Source organism: Chroicocephalus ridibundus, chromosome 6 (genome assembly GCF_963924245.1).
Source record: "Chroicocephalus ridibundus chromosome 6, bChrRid1.1, whole genome shotgun sequence".
Lineage (NCBI taxonomy): Eukaryota > Metazoa > Chordata > Aves > Charadriiformes > Laridae > Chroicocephalus > Chroicocephalus ridibundus.
In genome coordinates this window covers 57,995,932-58,014,729 of record NC_086289.1, presented here as the reverse complement: position 1 = coordinate 58,014,729, position 18,798 = coordinate 57,995,932, and the positions used below count along the sequence as shown (strand labels likewise).

Genomic DNA, 18,798 nt, shown 5'->3' with positions numbered 1-18,798 from the left:
TATTAAGAGCTCCGGCTCGGCGCCTGCGAAGCTGAGGAACCTGCCCCGGGGAGGGCACGGCGTGCAGTCCCCTCTGCGGGATTTGTGGGAGATGCCGGAGGGCTGAGGGCAGGGACGGACCCAAAGCACGGCCCTTGCCTCAGCAGCAACTGCTCCTCCTGGCGGCAGCCGGGCTGAGGACCGCCGCCGCTGGCGCCGCCGCCCGCTCCCCGCCGCTGCCCAGCGCTGTCGGGGCCGAAAGTGCCGTTTTGCTGGTCCCCCCCCCGCGCCGTGGCGATGCTGCCCGCCTCCCAGCGCCGTCGGCATGGCGACCGCGGCCGCCGCGCTGAGGGAGGGGCGCGGCGGGGCGGTGCTGCCGGGGGTCGGGGCCTACCGGCGGGGCGGGCCGGGGCCTACCGGCGGGGCGGGCCGGGCCCAGGCGTGGAGCCTGGCTGGGGCCGGGGTCTCTGCCCGGCCGAGGGCAGCTGGGGGCTGCCCCACGCCTGGCAAGCCTGACCTTGAGCCTGAGCCTGATGGAGCCACGGGCAGGGCTGCTCTGAGCACTTACCTGTGCGGCGGCTGCGGGGTCCCGCGGCCCTCCCACGGCCACCGCGGCGCAGCCCGGCCCCGACGCCAGCGTGAGCCGGCTCCCAGCTCCCGTGGGCGCAGCTCAGACGCAGAGCAGACCTGCCCCGGCAGCCCCAGACAGCTGGGCCTGCTGAGCCGAGCTGGGCCAGGGCGGGAGGGCAGCGGTTCGCCTTCATCTGGCACTGGCTGTGAGGGGATGCTGCCAGCACGCAAGCCCCGGTGCCGGGAGAGGGGTGGGAGACCACAGCGTGGTCCTGGTGCGACTTGCCAGCTGAGCATCCCTCGTTATCCTGCCGGACTGCTGGGGAGGCCACGGTGGGATTCGGTCCCCTGCCCCGGGTCTGCCCCGGGGGGAACACGGGACTCCTGGCGCTCACCCAGCAGTGGTGCTTGCCAACGCCCCACTGCGGCTTCCCTCCGCCCGCCCCGTGCAGGTTCCCAGCCCTGCCCTCCCTGCCCACATAGTTTTGCTCCTGCTTGGAGCAGGCTCGGGACGGCTGCAGAGCTGCCATGGCAGCGAGCGCTTCCCACTGGCACAGCTACCTCGGGGTGATTGTGTCCCGCGAGAGGCAGCGGCTGGAGCATTTCCAGCGGGCCGAGGACATCCTGCTGACCCTGCTGGAGGGTGTCCACGCCAGGGAGCCCCGCTTCCTCGTGGACTACGCCAGGAACCTGGAAGCCTTTGAGTTCGCTCTCTGCACCTCCGAGGATGCTGTCACCTTGGAAGTCCCCCTGCAGATTGATGGTGATGCCCTGCGGGTGGTGGCGTGCCAGCCTGGGGACACCCCAACCAAGCACTGTCCAGGGCTGGGCATCTGCTGTCTGGAAGTGCCCTCTCCAGGGACCGACTTGGAGGACTGGACCAGCACCGTGGGTGTGATGGAGCGGGGTGGTGCAGGGTGCCTTGCTCCGGGCAAAGTCCTCCAGCACCTGAAAGAGCTCCTTGTTTCGGCCATCGTGCACTGCCAACGCCAGTTCCTGCTTCAGCCAGGTGCGTATGCTTTCTGGGTGCTTCCCAGGGCAGCAGCTGCCTCCAGTGCAGCTGGGGAGGGGAGCCCAGCTCAGCAGAGGGCCCTGTGCAAACGTGCTGGGGCATAAGCCCGAAGCCTGCATGAGCGAGTGAGCAAGCAAGTGCCCTGCCAAGCACTGGGACAGGCTCTGCCCTCAGCTAAGGAAGGGGAGATGCAAACTACTCCCTGCCATCCCATGGCAGCAGACTCATCCTCGGGCATCTTCACCCTCAGCTGATGGCACCCTCCTTAATGGGTGGCAGCTTCACAGGGAGTTCACCCACCCCTGCCGTTAGTCCCCAAGGAGGGTTTGCTCAGGGACTTGGTGTGCTTGGCTCAACCTAACTGTGTTCCCCCCATCTCTCCTGGCCTCCAATGCACCCTGCTTCCTGGAGAAGGCTGTCTAGAGAGCGAGCTGGAAGCGTATCAGGGTTGCACAGGGACCTTGGGGCGTGGGTCTGACCCTGCGCGCACACGGGCGTCAGCTAGGAGCAGTGTCCTCAGGACATGGTGTGGAAGGGATCCTGGGAATGCCCCTAGGGGTCTCATGAGCTTTTTCACACATTTCCATGTCCAAAGGTACTTCTTGAAGTAAATCTCAGCCCTGATGGAAAGGTGATGTGAGAGGAGCAGCAGGTCTGAAAGTCTCTTAACCCAGCCCCAGAAAGCCCACCATTCCCTCCTTCCTCCTCAGCCAAGCCAGAGCCCTTTGTTTTCCTCTGCCCCCACAACCTGAGACCTTTCCTGGTCCTTTTTTCTTGAACCATGTTGTTTTTCTTGGCACTGTTCAGCCACCCAGCAGCATGTCCCCGTTCGGCCACTTGGGGCTTCCTTCTGCGCCCACAGCCACTGGCCTGGCCCTGAGACCCGCTGGAGCGATGCTCCTTTCCAAAAACCACCCCAGCGGGGTTTGGAGAATAGCTTTTGCTGGGGAACTGCAGCCAAACCGCAACATTGGAATGGGATGAGTTGAGTGGGGTGGGACGTGCCCATGGGCGTTGTGGCACATACCCGGTTTAGCCTGTGGGACTGGCTGCGGTAACCTTCTAACCAAACCCGCCGCATCTAGGTGACCTCAGCGCTGAGAATCTGCAGGAAGATACTATGGAGCTCTCCCTGCTGATCCGCGGTGGCTGGAAGACTGTCCGCTTTAACATTGTTCCCGTTGTGAAGAGGTGGCAGGAGTCGCTCCGGCTCAAGGAGCGGCAGAGCGACAGGGGCTTTCCTGAAGGCAGCCTCCGGAAGGCCACGGAAGAGGCCCACTTTGTCCCAGCCTCTCCCCATTGCTGGAGGTGAGCCGCTCGGCTGCCCCCACAGCGGGCTGACTCTGTCCCAGGGATCCACCCAGTCCAGCAGCACTGCTGGGTGTAGGCAAAAAGGGGATGGAAAAGTGGAAGGCATGTGTCGATAGGAGGGTGAAATCAACCCCTTGTGATGCCCAAACCCACTGCCCCGTTGTCATTCGTGGTTTTTCTATGTTGGGAAAAAACCTCAGCCAAATTTCAGGCAGCTCAAGGAAAGAGGGAGGGCGATGCAACTGAAGGAACCCCCCCCAGATTTTTTGCAGGAGCTGAATCCCAGCCACACAGTGGGTGGCAGCTCTCAGATCACTGCTCTGGCTTCGGGAGCGAGCCTGGGCATCTGGCAGCAGCAGGTTGACGAGGTGCCTCCGAGGGCAGGCTGTGGGAGGGAGAGGGGCCGGGTTGACACACATCTCATCTGCCAGCACAGCTGCCCGGCCCTGAGGAGGGGCCAAGCATCTGGCTGGACCAGCCCAGGCTTATTTCAGGCACAATGTGGTTCAGCTGGATGTTCAGCCCCACCTTGGGGTCCAATCCAGCCTCCCCCCAGGGCAGCCTGCTGCATGTAGAGGAGCACAACCCCACTTCGCCCCGCTTCTTGTCCCTCCTGGGAAGGCAGGAACTGCTCAGCAGCTTCCTTATCATGCTGCAAATCTCCACAGTCCCTCTCCACCAGAGGTGGGTATGGGAGGTGGATTCAGGATGCTGCTTGTCTGGGGCCACGTGGGTGGCTGGGGGAGGTCCCCATGCGCCAGGTCACTTGCAGGTATCCTCTCCCCAGCTGGGAGGATGCAAGTCTCCATCCTCCCTCTCACTGGACCCCACTTTCTCTCGGCAGATCTTCCACTCACCTCCCCATCCTTAAGCTGCTCCAGGCAGTAGACACACTGAAGGGACCCCGTCTGGACAGCCTTCGCCTGCTCAACCAGCTCCGCAGCCAGGACTGGGGAGAGGAGGGTGGAAAAGGTGGTCTCACCTTCAACCACCTGAAGGTAGGTAGGTTCTGCTGGCGGGACCATGGCTCTCTGGGCAGGCAGAGCCAAGGCTGCTCCACTGCACTCTGCCACAGTCAAGTCGCTGCTGGAAGAAGATCCAAAGCAACAAACCCAAGTGCCTGCAGTGCTTTGGGATGTACCAGCCCATGGCACACCACCAGCCATGGTTAGAGGGGTTTGATCCTTCTTCCTTGCAAATGGCAGGTGCTTGCTGGATTGAACCAGTAATCTCCAGCCTGAAGCACCCTGACCGTTAAGAGCTGGAGCTCTGTGTCTATGTGCCAGCCATCCCCTGACACAGGCTTCCTGTGTCTGCAGGGGACATGCTGGAGATTGCATCACCGTGCCTGCCATGCCACCGGTTGTCCTGTGCCTCAGCATGCTGGGAGGTGCCCGTGCAGGGCTGAGGGTGGCATTTCTTCTGACAAAACCCTTCACTCCCCACCAAACCTGTTTTCGGCACTCTGGACCCATGCCAGCTGGTGATGCTGGTTGGGAAAGGGGCCGTGCTGGGGAACAGCACCTGGTGGCACAATCCAGGTGTGCCCTGCCTTGTGGCGGCTCTCCAGGTCAGGGTGGAGAAGCAGGCAAAGTCATCTTCTGCTGAGATAATGGCTCCAGCTCCAAGTAACCCAAATCCTGTGAGTTTTGCTTTATGTTCATTCTTTGATGTTTTAATTATTTTTTTTTTAAAAAAGGGTGCAGTATGCATCTGTCCTTCAAAAAAGCATCTTCTGCTTCAGCCCGCTGTGTGCGTTGCCCATTACAACATGACACCAAAAGGCATCGATGCCAGGCTGTTTGCCACCGTGGTGCTGAGGAAGCTGGCGTGGCAGCTGCTGGGGGTTCATCTGCCTTGCCAGTGGCTGATGGAAACCACAAGCAGGGCTTTTTACTATTGCTTGGTGTCTGTGGAAAGCTTGGGTGTGTTGTTTTGGAGCTGCTGCAGAGCTGGGACCTGCCACAGAGCTGAGACAGGTGCTCTTTGGGGAGTGAAGCAAAGGTTCAGAACTAAGACGTGGCGGGCCATCGGCTGTGCCTGCAGCAGCCAACGCAGCAGCTCCGCGATCCTGCGCAGCCCGAGGCTGTTGGGGATGTGATGTCTGAGTTGAGGGCTCAGGCCCACGGGTTGTTGCGCAGTGACCTGCGGGGTGTGAAGGCACAGGTTTTGTGGGGAGCGCCCGATCCCACAGCCTTCTCTCCCTCCCCACAGATGGTGCTGCTGTGGAGCACAGAGCTCTTCCCCTCCCCAGAGGACTGGCAGGACCTGGAGGGCTCTGTCTACAGGCTCCTGGTGATCCTCCTCCGCTGCCTGGCCACCCGGCGCCTGCCCCACTTCCTGCACCCGGAGGAGAACCTCTTCCAAAGAGAGCCCTTGGACCTTGCCTCCCTCTTCCGTAAAGTGGAGAGCTTCGCCCAGGACCCCCAACGCTTCCTCCGCTTCCATTTTGGCCTCCCTGTGCGCACTGACAGCTGGCAGGCAGACGCCGGCACCCGAGCCCTCCTCCAGCTCCCTGCCAAGGACGGGTCCTACTGGAACACAGCCTACTTTGACATCCTGCTCAGCCAGGTAACGGGGACCTGGTTTTGGTCCTGGACTGGTCTTGTGAGGCAGAGCGCGGCAGCACTAGAAACCACCTGAGCTGTGCAGCTTAGGATGTGCTGGAATTTATGCCCCAGAGCTCTCTGGCCCTTGGTAGCTGCTGGCATGTGCTGCCCAACCCTGCCGTGGAGGCTGGGGGAGGCTGGCGATGCTGGGGCGTGGGCTCGAGCAGAGCAGGGAGCCCTTTCCCCTCACTCCCCACTTGCTTCCACTCAGTTTCAGGTGTACCAGATCCAGGATGGTGCACGCCGCTCAGCAATGTCCCAGCTCCTCTCCAAGATCCGGCGAGAAATCCCCCAGCAGAGCTGAGCGGGACCCTGCTGTCGCCCCATCTGGATGTCTCAAAACTCAGGGGGCTGCAAGGCGAGCTACAGGACCAGGGAGCGGCACGCTGCCATGTTGCTTTATTGAGGAAAGATGGTACCAGGGAGCGAGCCCGTGTCTACTGCAGCTGGGTGGGGATGCACAGCCTCTCAGCTCCCTGGTAGAGCTGGGTGCCGGCATCGGTGTTTCATCCCAGGGTACCTAATCTGGGGGGGATGGATGATTCCCGCGCTGTGGGGCTCTGGTGCAGGGACAGCTGTGGGTGATGGTGTTAGGAGGGGAAGGGAGGTGTGGTAGGATCCTGCATCTAGCCCTTGGGTCAGCTTGCAGTAGGGCTGCCGTCCCCTGGGGCCAGGGGAAAGGGAGCAGCTGATGGGCCAGGCCACCAGGGTGAGGGGTGACCCTGCGATGGGACCGGGAGGAGGGGTTTTGAGTCATATCCCAAGTTCACTGAGATGTAGCCCTCACCTCCACAACCCCTGCTCTTCCAGCTTCTCCTTCCTGCTCTGGCTTGGGTTCCTGGGTGGTTGCAGCATTTCCTGCCAGCACCCTGGAGAAGCAGCGGAGCCCCTCTGCCTGCCAGCTGCCTGCAGCTGGGCACGAGAGGGAGAACCGTGCTGCCTCGTCCAGATGCCCCTTTTGCAGGGGTGCTCACAGCCTGCTGCGGCGGCAGCACCCGAGGGCATCTCTCAGGGCGCGCAGCACACGATCCACATTGCCACTGGTGGAGTTGCAGCCCATGAGGCCAATGCGCAGGACCTGGGGGGAGAAGGACAAGCGTCTCCCTGCAGCGCTCACCTTCGCAGCCGTGCCCCAGTGCCGTCTCCCTCTGAGCAGAGCAGCTGGCAGCAGAGCGCAGGGTCCCGCGCAGAGCAGGGGGTATGCGAGGAGCAGCCATGCATGCGGACGGGCTTGAGTGCATGTGCGCAATGCCCTGCTTGCTCCTGTATAATGCATTTCCTCTAAAGATGTGTCACCCTGCTAATTATGTGCACGGTTATTCAATTACTCGTAGCAATTGTGTGTGGTTAGGAGCCGCTATGCATTGCTGCAGGCGATGGGATGCATCCAGCCGTGTGTTTGCTGTTTGCAGCCAGAGAGCACCAGTTAATCATGGGGTGTGCTGCTGATGGATGCAGCCACCAGGCAGGTTCGATGCCCAGCCGTGGGCAGCAGGAGGGGAGGATGCTGCCCACCTTGCCCACTGAGGGGCCCAGGCCCCCAGTGATTTCGATGGCATGGTTGTCCATGAGAAAGGCTACAATGTCCTTCCAGTCATAGCCCTCAGGCACCCTGATGGTGGTGATTGTGGGAAGTCTTGCCTTCTGTGGAAGAGAGAAGCCGGGTTAAATCTGCAGCTCCTGGCCACAGCCCCGTCCCCTGGTGAGGCCAGCGGCCTGCCAGGAGAGAGCATCACTAGGAGGGAGAGTTTTTTCTCCAGCATCAAAAGCTGCCCAGGCACATCTCCAGCCATGCAGGACCACGTCCTCACACTGTTCCTGCACCATGGTGGTAGGCTCGCCCCGTACCCACCTCCTCCTTCACAAAGAGCTCAAGCCCCAGGTCACTCAGCCCCTTGCACAGCTGGGCACAGTTGGCCCGGTGGCGCTCCCACGAGCTCTCCAGACCCTGTGGGCAAAGAAGGAGGGAGAAGGTCCTGGCACTCACCACTCCCCCAAACCCCATCAGCACTGCTGGTGCTCCCCTGCCTGCCTAGTGCTGCTCACCAGCTCTGCCAGCATGGCCAAACCTTCCCGCAGGCTGAAGAAGCTGTTGATCGGTGCTGTGTGATGATACCTGCAAAACCCAAGAGGCACCCAGGTGGGTTCGGCCCAGCTGGTGGCCGAGATGGGAGGGCTCACAGTGGGGGGGAACTGGGGTGTGGTGTCTTCCCTCTCTTTGCAGAGGGGTTACAAGTATCCAGAGCTGCTTTGTGACCAGTGACAGGGTGACGGGGAGACGAGGCCTGAACCCTGCAGGGCAGGCAGCCCCCAAGCCAGCGGAAAGGCTGCAGTGGTTTGGCCATGGACATTTGTCCTGGCACAGCCTACCCTCACCTTCGTGGCTCCCCGTCACAGCCCCAGTAGTTTGCCAGCCAGCCCATGTCCAGGTAGAAGGATGGGGGCTTCGTCTTCCTCCTCAGCATCTTCTCCCTGGCAAAGCAGAGGAGGAGCTGGACCTTGACCCCATCAGCTCCAGGGGCCCTTGAAATGAGTGCTGAGCTTGGCTCCAGCACCCATTGCTGCCCAGGGATGGGCCAGGCTCTGACCCCACAGAGCTGCTGCCGGGCGTGCTCTCCAGAGCTGGGCTGGAGTGGATGGCTGGCAAAGCCGGGGAGGGGACAGCCTTCCCCCCAGCTCCATCGCCTTTCCTCCCTGTGGGACAGGGCTGCCCTTACCTGGCCTGGTTGCTGAACGAGATGGGGGCACTGCCGGGGGGAGCGTTGAGGACTTTCTGAGAGCCTGAGTATAGGACGTCGATCTCTGCCCAAGAGGGGAGGCAGCTTCTTAGGGACTGGGGTCTCCCAGCATGGAAACGCTGAGCACCCCCAACCCAGACACAAGTGGTGGGTGGGAAGCACAGGGTGGGACATGCTGCAGGTCCTGCTTGTGTTTGGCCTGCTTTGGGGGACACTCCACACTACTGATGGTCCCCCTGAGGGGAACATGCACTCTGGCTGCAGCTGGACCAGTTTCTAGTGCTGCTAGCCTGAAATATGGGCAGTGGAGCTGATCACACTCCTCTTCCTCCCTGGCCCAGGCATGAGCCCTCTTGTCCCCTGGGTGCCTGTGATGGCACTGTGACTCTTACCCTGCTGGTCCATGAAGATGGGGGCTCCCCCGAGAGATGCCACTGCATCCACGAGCAGCAGGCAGCCATGCCTGTGGGAGGACAGAGCTCAGCCTGGTGTGCCTGCCACCTTCTCTAGCCACCCCTCTGCCTGCAGCCCCAGCACCCCAGTCCCCCCAAGGCCGCATGTCTCGCTGGCACCAACTGCTTCCAGCGCAACAGAGTCAGAGGAGGGTCTGGGGCATGTAAATCCCCATGCCCCAATCCTCAAGGGTGACCCTGGGGTGCTGCCAGCCCCAACAGGTGCCTGCTGTGCACTGACCGGTGGCACAGCTTGCCCAGCCCCTCCAGTGGCTGCAGCACCCCCGTGGAGGACTCGCCGTGGGTGATGAAGAGCACCGAGGGCTTGTGCCGCACCAGGCCCTGCATGAAACAGAGGGGAAAGTGACCGTCCCCAGGGCTGGCTCATGCCCACTGCCCTGCACTGCAGCTGGCACTCACCTCCTCGATGTCCCATAGAGCAAAATACTCGCCCGGGGGCTTCAGCAGCTCATGGACATTGGCTCCTGGGTCAGATTTGGGCAGAGAGAGAGTGAGGTTTGGGCATGCCTCCCACTGGGCAGACACCTGCTCCATGGGGGAATCAGTCATGCATGAACCAGAAGCGTGGCCACCCAACATGCTCTGGCCTCCCATGGATTTGCCCAGTGGAAAAGCCATAAACCATGATAAGCAGACGGGCATCACCCTGGAAAAAACTTGGAGCGCTCTCCGGACACAGAAGTTGTGTCCCTGGCCATTGCCACTGGGATGGGGACAGCAAGCCAGGGGTCACATTCTGGCATCTGGCCCGCAAGCCCAGTCCCCTGAACCCCACCGGTGCTGTCCGGCTGTCCCCAGCGTACCCAGCCTCCTGGCAATGTCAGCAGCACGTTGTCCCCATATGCCGTTGACAGCCACCAACACAGTGTCACCGTGCTCCAGGAGGTTGAGGAAGGCAGCCTCCATGGCGCAGTGGCCGGTGCCGCTGACGGCCAGGGTCAGACGGTTCTGTGTCTGGAAGGCGTACTGGATGCCTGCCTTGATCTCATCCATCACCTGCGGTGGCAGGGGACCGACTGGCACCGCTATTGCCCCCCTCACCCCAGCAAAGCTGTTCCAGCCCCTTGTGGGGGGCGAGGGAGAGGAGAGGAGGAAGGCTGGGCTGGGGTAACTCACCTGCAGCACCTCGGGGTGCATGTGGCCCAGGAGCTGCCGGCCACCTGCAGCCAGGATGCGGGGGGGCACATTGCTGGGCCCTGGTCCAAGAAGCAGTCTCTCTGGTACAGCCAGTGGCCGGAGAAGGCTCTGGGGCGGGGGCACACGGAGCAGGCTGGTGGCCATGTTGCGCCTTGCTATCCCCAGGAGCCGAGCCCAGAGGAGAGGAGCAGTGGAGGCTGCCCGCGCAGCACGCAGCACCGCAGCACAGCGCATCCTGTGCCAGCAGTGTCCCGTGTTCCTGTGGACCCTGACCCTGGGACTCGGTGCTCCCCCTGCCAGCCCGGACTCTGCCCCTGGCCACCTCCATGTCCGATTAATGTATCACCAGCACCATCCCTGCTGTCTCAGCCCCCTCATTTTGGGGGGTTCCCCATTGTTAGTCATGAGGGGGCTTGCTCCCCAAGCACTCCAGCCTCTGGGCAAGCAAGCACCCACGCAGACCCCGTCCCCATGGCCCCCAGGACACCATGGCTGATGATTCACAGCACCATCCCAGCAGGTGGGATCCGTGCTCCTGGGCACACAGCTCCCATGACATGGGATGGTTGTGCTGGGACCAGCCCAGCACAGCTGCCACGGTCACGACTCCTCCAGCAGCACAAAGCTCTCTTGGCCACATCTTCCCTAACTGAGGACCTGCCTTGCAGAAGGACACCTGAAGAATGACAGCCGCCTGGAGGAGGATGGCCAGCGGGATGGTTTGCACAAGGGCAGAGCCATCAGATGGGACATGGTCGCAGTCCCTGCCGCAGTGAGCTGTGCTCTGCAGGCTCAGCCTGGCTTGCAGGCATCACAGCGTGACCTGATGATGCCACAGGCCATGTGTTCCTGTTCAATATGCTGTCCCTGTCACCTGCCACATGTGCCCATGGTTCATTGTATCATACCCATCCTCTGCCATCCATACTCTGAAATGCAAACAGGCTGCCCACTGCCAGCTCCTGTCAGGTCCAGGAGCGGGTCCCTGGCCAGGCACGCCACCATTTGGCTTTGGGCTTTGGATGATGGTTATGGGGTGGAAATTCCCGCCCAGCAGAGCTGGCACTGGGTGGCTGGACCTGAAGGCATTTGGGGCAGGTGTGAGGGGCTGGAATGGTGCCGGGTGAGGGCAATTCTGCCGGGGCAGCCAGGTGCTCATCTCTGAGCGGAGGTGGGAGCCAGTGTGGCTGACACCACATGGGTGATGAAAACCAGAGTTAGCCTGGGGACTGCTGCCCAGTCATCACCTACCCAAGTGAGGATGGAAAGTCCTGATGCCCTGAGAGGTCCCTAGCCAGCCCCTTATCCCGTGCCCCACCCATGAGGGGACTCCCCGCTGCCAGGATTGCTGCTGGATGCTCACAGCATGGCCAAAATGCTCGGTCCCTAAAACACTGGCAGGAGAGACCCGCTGCAGGCCCACCCCCGCTGTGGATGAAGACCTCTCTGCTGCCTGTCCTCCGGGGAGGCTCGGGGAAAGGCTGGCACAGGGAGGGGACGTGTGGCCCCGCGGTTGGCGCGGAGGGGCGAGGGAGGAGGATGCGCTGCTGGAAACAGCTGGTGGCGAAGGCATAATCTTCTTTCCGCGCTGGGTCTGAATTCCCCAGCGCAGATGGACAGGGAGCCGACCCTGCTACCCCGGGGGCTGCGGGGCGGCGGGGCTCAGCGGCCCGCAGGGGTGAAGCTCTGCACCGGGGGTGGATGCCGACAGCCGGGGCCGCCGGGGACCGGAGCCGGAGAGGGGGCCTGGGGCCGGCGAGCGGCCCGGGTGGGGGTGGCTCTCCCCGGGGCAGGGTGCCGACGGGGCCGGGGTACCGCGCCCGGGGGAGCCGAGGATGGCGGGCGGGGGGGGGGGGGCGGTTGCTAGGAGACGGTTGCCAGGCGACGGTTGTCAGGCGACGCGGGGGGGCCCCGCCCCTCCCCGCGCCCTTGCGGCGGTTCCGCAGCGCGGACCGGGGCGGGGGGGGGGGGGGGGGGATGCGCTGACGTCACCGCCCCATCCCCAGCTCGCGCCCTCCCGGTCCCGTCCCCCCTCTTCTCAGGGCGGCGGCGGCCAACCAGTGCGCGGGGCGGGCGGGGACCGCAGGGGCGGGGCTGCTCGGCACCGGCACCGGCACCGACACCGGCACCGGCACCGCACCGCGCGGCTCGGCCTCATGCCGGCGCCTCCCGCCCGCGGCTGAGCGCTGCGCCCCGCTGAACCGGGCACGGGCACGGGTACGGGCACGGGCACAGGTAGGGCGCGGGCGGCACCGTACGGGATGGAGCAGCCCCGCCGCGCCCGGGCGGGGCTGCGGCAGCGCGGACGCGAGCGCCGGGGCTGCCCCGGGATGGCGGTGCCGCCCCTCTCGGCGGCGGCGAGGCGCAGCGGGGGTGAGCGGGACGCGCCCGCCCGGGTGCCCGGCCGAAGGGGGTGGGGGGGCTGCGTCCGGCGGCCATTTTGCGGGGTCCCCCGAGGCGCTGGGGAGGGAAGGAGGGCGGGCGGCGGCTGCCCGCTGGTCCCCAGCGCTGCAGTCGGCAGGTGCCGCCCCGGCTTCCAGAAGGATCCCGCCGCGGGGGGGCCTTCCCGGGGACAGGGCGATGCCTCTGCAGCCCCAGCATTGGCCTGGGGTGGGGAGAGAGGGGATGCCATGCCTGCAGCCCGTGGGAGGGGGCACACGGACCTCTTTTCACCCCAGAGCTGCCCCTGCTCTTGCCCTCTGGGGCGGGTGGCTTTGGGCATGAAGCTAAGCCGTCTTGCTCTGTCATCATTACGCTTCAGAGTCAACGATGGCACTGGAGGTAGCAGCGGGTGTCCTGGCTGGGGCTCTTGCCTGGGAGGGGCGGCTGGCAAAGGTGCTGCGAAGCCGAGGCTCTTAGTTGCCCTGCAAGGACGAGCTGCTACTGCTGACCTTGGGCTTAGGGGCAGCTGGGTGAAGGCTGCCATGTCACTGCGGGCCAGCGCCTATGGCTTCTGGCTGAAGGTTGGGGGTGGTCCCTGGGCGGACAGGTTGGTGCAGAGCCCCACGCTTGGCCACCCTGGCTCCCAGGGAGCAGCCCTGCACCTGCCCCATTGTCTTCCTCCTCTTCCTCCTCCTCGTCCCCCACATGGCAGCATTCTGGACCCTGCAGACCCCCTGTGCACTGGGGTGTCCTGCTTGCTCAGGTCCCACACCTCATCCGCGGGGATTGCGGAGGTCAAGGAATGAGCTGAGCATCTCCCCTGCCACCCCACAGCCATCCTTCCACGCCCCAGTGCCCGGAGCAGCCCCTTGGCAGGTGGCCTTGGTGGCATGGGACTCGGGGGGAAGGCGGGAGGGGAGCAGCAGCAGTTTCCCCTGGGATACAGCCAGGGGTGTGGTGGGCTCTGCCATCCCCACACACTGCCGCTGACCTCCATTTTGTCTGGGAGGTGGCAGCTGGCGCTGGCACAGATGCCGCCAACACCCCCCTGCCTCCCTGTGTGTGGCCAGAGCTGCAGCCCCCAAACCGCCGGGAGTGTCAGGACCTATTTTCCCCACTACCACCCCTGGCTGCCGCCACCCCTCTCCATGTGCAGCCGTGCTGGTAGCCCACTGGAGCTTGCTGCCTTTTTCACGTGGCTTTTCCCCGCTGTGGGTTTTGGTGTGCAGAAGAGAGGATGGAGGGAATGGGTGACAGAGTGGGAGGTGACTCGCCTTTGCAGAAGGGATAGGGAGCAAACCCCTTCATCTGCGGCCTTAAATCTGCTATCTGCCAATTTAATCCCTATTGAAATTCTTGAAGAGCTGTAAACAGTGTCCCGAAGCCATATCCCCCATGAGGGCAGGCAGGAGGCTAGGAGGCATGGTGTCCATGATGGCACTGGGGAAGTGGGGGGCTGGATTTCAGCTGGGGATGCAGGGGTGCCTGCTCCAGCCCTGGGCTGTCCTCCCAGCTGCTTCCCTGCCTGCGGGTGCTGCTCTGGGGAAAACTGCACCGTCACTGCCCCTTGCCCCCGTGCGGGGCGGGAGGTGAGCCAGGAGGATTCTCCGGGCTCGGCTGGCAGCCAATGGTGCCGTGTCATCTGGGCCAGCTGCCTCCAGGGTCCCCCACTGTCCCCAGAGGGAGGGCAGGGTCCCGCGGTCCCAGGCAGAGCCGGGGGCCCCCAACGAGGGGTGCAGGGGAAGGGCTCATTAAAACAAAGCCCGTCGGCGGCTGAGAGCATCGTGGCTCGGGAGGTGCAGCCAGATGGGGCATCCGCCCTCGCCACCGAGGTGACACAGGGATGCGCGCAGACAAAAGGAGAAACTCGCCTTGGATTTCCCTCGGCGCAGGCAGCTCTTCGTCTGCCAGAGCTGCAGGCAGCCCCTGCCCCGTGCTGGGAGCAGCGAGTGGGGCATCCTGGCTGTGCTGACCCGCGTTAGCATCACTCGATCCCTGGTGTCCTGCAGTACCCAGGAGACGGGCAGCATGGCATGTCCCTGCAGCATGCTTAGGGGCAGAGGTCACTGCAGGTGGCACTTGGGGACGATGCTGCCCATCCCACTGGTCACCTCTCAGCAGCGGCAGGAGGTCTGCGAGTTGGTAGCCCTCGGGCTTAAGAGAGCTCTCTTTAGCTAATCTCTGCCCAATTAATCTTAGCTGATCCAGTTAATCATCGCTCTCTAGGTGTTTTGCTCATCACTGAGGGCTGGCGGGTGTGCTGGTACGGGTGGGCAGAGCGCAGCACAGGGCTGGGGGGGAAGAGTTGGGGGCCAGGTCCAGATGTGCACCCCAGCACCATGGCCCCGGGGACTCTCCTGTCCTCCTCTGCCATCTCCGTTGTGTGTGGGGTGACCCCAGGAGGAGGCAGGCGGGGAGTGGGGCCACGGTGCTGGCCTGCTCCCAGTGAAAGGCTGATAGCGGCTTATTGAATTTCTCTCGACGGCGGATTAAGCAGGCAGTAGGTGACTGTCCCCAGGCGAAGCGAGCTGGCTGGGCTCGAGCCACCCACCTGCCCTGGGGGAGGCTGCCTTCCCCTGCCTTGCCTGCCCACGGCCTGCCCGCTGCAGTGCGTCCCCTCTCTCTGTGGGATGCTGAGCGCCTGCGGCCAGCGATGGCTGGTGGTGCTGCTGTGTTACGTGGGCTGCAGGCTGAATTTGTCCCTGCGGCCAAGACGGGAAAATAAGAGTCAGGGGAACGAGAGGAGGCTCGGGAAGGAGCTGGGCAGGGGGCTGCTGGCGCTCCCCAAGGGAGCACAGCACTGCCTGGGGTCCTCGCGCCGCTGTGTCGGAGATGGGACTGGAGAGCCGCAGAGGAGCAGGAGGGGAGTGGCCCGTTGCCGACCGAGGAAGCTGAAAGAAATGGATGGAGACAAGAAAATGGAGCCCAGCATGCTGCTCTGCGGCAGGGAATACCAGCAGGGAGAGGAGTTCGTGCCACTGGGCTAGGCGAGCCGGATGGCTTGCTGGGAATATGCCGGGATGTGGGCATCGGGATGGCAGGGAGAGAGGAAAGGTCCTGCTGGTGAGGAGGGGGCTTCTCGTGGCCAGCAAGGGTGGGCTGGGGGGGTACTGGTGTGGGGCTGAGCAGGCCCTCCTGGCAGAGGAGGGCAAGCAGCCAGCAATGGAGAGCATGCAGCAAGACGAGACGCCGGAAAAGTGGGATGAAGGAGAAACCAGAGCTTCTTCACGGGAAGCGATAGGGCTGGAGGAGGATGTGATGGGAATGGCGCAGGGGCGGGAGAGAATGAGGGCAGGGTCTGAAGCTGCCCGCGGTGGGCAGCGGTCAGTCCTGGGGTCCCTGATGGGTGTGTTGTTCCAGTGCCGATGGCTCTTGCCAAGTGCTGTGCCGCAAGGCGGGAATCTGGAGACCTGACCCAACTCTTCCATAGCCCTGGGAGCTGGAGAGGCTGCAAAGTGGGGGGGAAGAGAGCTATCCCTGCTGCGTGTTTGACACGGGCAATTGTCGGATGCTGCATGGCGTTTAGCCCAGCAACAAATCCATCGTCCCTGAGCGCCAGTGGTGCCACATGGTGGAGCAGCTTGAGCCGATGGCCTTGTGAGGATGCAGGCCTTCTACCTAGGATTATATCCCGTCGTTTCATGGGAAAACCAACTTTTTCATTCCCCTTTGGCATGGACTCCTGTATAATTTTTCCTCTCTCCCCCATCTGATGAGACGGCAGCGGAGTGGAGAAGGCAGAGGCCCGTTGGTATGCAGCAGCCCACTCGCCGGCTCAGGGACTCAATGGTGGTGTTAAACGCCCGCTTAAAATAACCTGTGCCTGAGAAAGCCTGAGACCAAATGCCTGAAGTCTGGAGCTGTTGGGATTTAAGGGTGCGATCACTGTCTGAGCGCAGTGGGAGCTCTGGAGCCGTCCCAGTGGGGCGGTGAGAGGAGGGTTTGGGAACTCTAGCAGGAGAAGATTTGTCCCCCTGCTGTTGGGGATGCTTTTAAAACAGGTGAAGCATTTTTGAAACATAGTACCGAGCTTGTAATGCTTTCCGGCTGCAAATTTTTCCACTGTGCCATGAATATACCTGCCTTTGGGCAGAGCATACATTGGTTTTTCTCCCACCCCCTTTGGAAATGAAACTGGAGCTGTCAAACCTCGGTTAGTTTTAAAGCCATCTCCTTCTCTTGGGACACTTTCCATTCTGTGATTTTATTTTGTTCTTTTTTTTTTTTTCTTTCCCCCCCCCCTCCTTTTCCACAAATTCAGCTGTATCTTTCATTTTCACCATGGGAAAACCCACCTCATGTTGAGGATCCATCCTTACTGCTCCACTTCTTTCGGGTCGTGGTCCATGTAACCGGAGCTGTGCCATTGCTGGCTCCTGATCTCCTTCCTCCCAGAATGAGCATCCCACTGGCAACGAGCATCCCACTGGCAAAGACCAGGCCCAAAAAGCCCCAGGGCATTTGCAAACACCTTGCAGGAGTCCCGCAGGCAGGAGTCCCACAGGTAGGGATGCCAGAGGAGCCGGTGCCCGCCCGTGCTGTAGGGTGCGGAGCTCCTCTTCCACCGCCAGGCTCCGCGTGGGGCGTCAGGGAGCAGGGGACAGGCGGGAGAGGAGGTGGGTGTTAGAAGGCAGGAATGAATTTTATCAGGGCTGATCCTGAAGGACCCGGTGGTCAAGGGAAGGACCCCGGCATCCTTTTCTGGCCAACACTAGTGGGGCTTAATTGGGGCTCAGGGAAGGTGGGACCAGCTGCAGAGAGCCTGGATACCAATGCTGGGATGAGCAGCTGCTCTGGGAGATGTTAGAGAGCAGTTTGCTTTGTCTTGTGAGGTTTGTGATTAATAATTTATTAGCAAAAGGAGTGGAAAAATGGTTGTGAGCTGGAGCTTCGTCTGAGTGTGACCCCCACTGGCTTGCTGCTCCTGCTGATGCTGCGCTTCTGCTTTTGCTGGGAGCTGAATGAGAGGCAAATACCAGCAGTTGTGTTCAACACCCGCCTCCTTTCTCAACACTAATGCCATAGTTTTCCTCCCCACCTCCACTCAGTCCTGCTGCCCAGTCCCTGCTCCGCTGAGGCTGGAGCAGAGGCAGGAGGCTTGGGTTATGGGCAGGGGGTTGCGGGCTTGCTTGCAAGTGAGGGGCACCTGTTCAGTGCCTTTGGCACCCCAGGATGGAAAAACCGCTCCTCGGGGGTCATACTGATGCTGACGGTGCCTAAACGGTCCTGTCCCCTGCTGTGGGCACCCATCGGGGGATGCTGAGGATGATCGAGGCACTGGGTGCTGCCATGGGGTAAGGGCAGGGATGTTCCCTGGGACCGATCAGGGAGGTCCTGGCCCGAGATACAAGGGGGAGGCAAGACAGGCAAAACGCGGGCAGATCGAGGGACGAAACAAAATGTCAACTTTCAGGCAGAGGCAAATCAGCATTCCTGGGAAGTTTTATTGTACAGGCTTTCTGTTCATTTTTCTGGCATAGCTGCAATGTGGGGATTGGGGTGCAAGCTTTCCTAATCCCCTGTTCTCCCCTCCTTGCAGGACAGCCATTGCTCCCCACTAGCAGGACCCACCTCTGGCCGGCGTGATGGCGGGAGCATCTGTGAAGGTAGCAGTGCGCGTCCGGCCCTTCAACTCCCGGGAGATGAGCCGGGAATCTAAATGCATTATCCAGATGTCAGGAAGCACCACCAGTGAGTGCCGGTGTTGGGGGCAGAGGGGCTCGGGAAGGGTTTGGGTGCTGCCTGGGGAGGAGCGTGTGTGGTCCGGCTGCAGCGATGAGCACCAGGCGGCCGGGATCTTTGGTGCAGATGCAGTAGCACCTGGGGTTGTTTGGAGGAGGAAATAGGGGGTGAGATGTCACCTTTCCCACGGGCAAATGCAGTCCCGCTGTTGAAACGGCAGTGGTGGGATGTACGTGGCACCGAGCCCTTGGGTTTTGGTGGTACTAAACAGGGCAGCATCCCTGGCAGGCGACTGGGGAGGAAGTATCAGAAGAGCTTGGAATCGCTGGTGGGTGGATGTGGGGCCGAGGGTGCCCAGCCCGTGGCTGCCTGCCCACGGATGGAAGGGTGGGAGCAGGGTTTGCCAAGGGAACGGTGTGCTCGGGGAGGAGGGATGTAGCATGGGGGCTTGGGGCTGCCTGTGTCTCGTCAGGAGCCTGTCTAGCATTCATCTCTCTTTAAATGACAGCTGCTGGAAGTACTGGGTGGGAAAGGTGGCCGAATCCTTCCTCTTTGGCTCTGGAAGCCTCCAGATGGGACACCATCTAAAATAACTCCCTCCCTCCTTCTCCTGCCTGCCCAGGGCTTCCTGCGTCACTGGCGGCGGTGGGTGAAACACCGGCGCCAGCCACCCCCGCAGCATGCACCGCCGGGCTGCCATGACAACCCCGGCAGGAAGGAGAGGAGGGCACCCAAGGGTGCAGAGTGGCTCTGTGACCCCGCTGGGCTCCCCGCTCATCTGGGGAGCGGGAACGGGGAGGTCTGTGAGGCATTGTCTGCTGGTCTCTCTCATCCTGCGGTGAGGGGGGAGGCTCTCCCTGCCCAGTTGCGCAGTGATGCTCCGTCTGCCTGGGATGCAGAGCTGC

The 18,798-nt window shown here is 62.5% G+C and overlaps 3 protein-coding genes across 20 annotated transcripts in view; 2 read left to right on the top strand and 1 right to left on the bottom strand.

Moving 5' to 3' along the window:
• Window positions 1–218: 218 nt before the first annotated feature.
• On the top strand, window positions 219–5,828 carry MAB21L4 (mab-21 like 4). The gene is made up of 5 exons (XM_063339700.1): window positions 219–1,558; window positions 2,647–2,869; window positions 3,717–3,870; window positions 5,087–5,443; window positions 5,693–5,828. The coding sequence occupies exons 1-5, from the start codon at window positions 1,078–1,080 to the stop codon at window positions 5,783–5,785; spliced, it is 1,308 nt and encodes a 435-aa protein (XP_063195770.1). The 5' UTR covers window positions 219–1,077; the 3' UTR covers window positions 5,786–5,828.
• Window positions 5,829–5,865: 37 nt separating this feature from the next.
• AGXT (alanine--glyoxylate aminotransferase) lies at window positions 5,866–10,111 on the bottom strand. Its single transcript, XM_063339701.1, has 11 exons — window positions 9,809–10,111; window positions 9,496–9,688; window positions 9,092–9,156; window positions 8,913–9,013; window positions 8,612–8,682; window positions 8,199–8,283; window positions 7,858–7,953; window positions 7,528–7,597; window positions 7,334–7,429; window positions 6,997–7,125; window positions 5,866–6,559 (listed from the first exon to the last, which is right to left on the bottom strand). Exons 1-11 carry the CDS (start codon window positions 10,061–10,063, stop codon window positions 6,452–6,454), a joined length of 1,269 nt encoding a protein of 422 aa, XP_063195771.1. The 5' UTR covers window positions 10,064–10,111; the 3' UTR covers window positions 5,866–6,451.
• A 1,797-nt stretch (window positions 10,112–11,908) lies between these two features.
• Window positions 11,909–18,798, top strand: part of KIF1A (kinesin family member 1A) — a 42,366-nt gene continuing 35,476 nt past the window's right edge. For 16 of the 18 annotated variants that reach the window (XM_063340028.1, XM_063340026.1, XM_063340018.1 and 13 more), the window contains exons 1-2: window positions 11,910–12,064; window positions 17,751–17,902. In XM_063340028.1, the coding sequence (XP_063196098.1) occupies window positions 17,797–17,902 (106 nt within the window). In that variant the 5' untranslated portion in view covers window positions 11,910–12,064; window positions 17,751–17,796. Of the gene's footprint in view, window positions 12,065–17,750; window positions 17,903–18,798 lie in introns of all 18 variants that reach the window. The other 2 variants (XM_063340011.1, XM_063340010.1) reach the window with 1 other exon arrangement.

Bases quoted from the DNA above. Each gene is read 5' to 3' on its own strand.
- AGXT (XM_063339701.1), bottom strand. From the start codon at position 10,063: ATGCGCTGTGCTGCGGTGCTGCGTGCTGCGCGGGCAGCCTCCACTGCT. The intron at 8,284-8,611 runs GTAAGAGTCACA...CCTCTTGGGCAG, and splicing joins CATCTTCATGGACCAGCAGG to AGATCGACGTCCTATACTCA. The intron at 7,954-8,198 runs GTAAGGGCAGCC...CTGCTTTGCCAG, and splicing joins TCGTTCAGCAACCAGGCCAG to GGAGAAGATGCTGAGGAGGA.
- MAB21L4 (XM_063339700.1), top strand. From the start codon at position 1,078: ATGGCAGCGAGCGCTTCCCACTGGCACAGCTACCTCGGGGTGATTGTG. The intron at 1,559-2,646 runs GTGCGTATGCTT...CGCCGCATCTAG, and splicing joins CCAGTTCCTGCTTCAGCCAG to GTGACCTCAGCGCTGAGAAT. The intron at 3,871-5,086 runs GTAGGTAGGTTC...CCCTCCCCACAG, and splicing joins TCACCTTCAACCACCTGAAG to ATGGTGCTGCTGTGGAGCAC.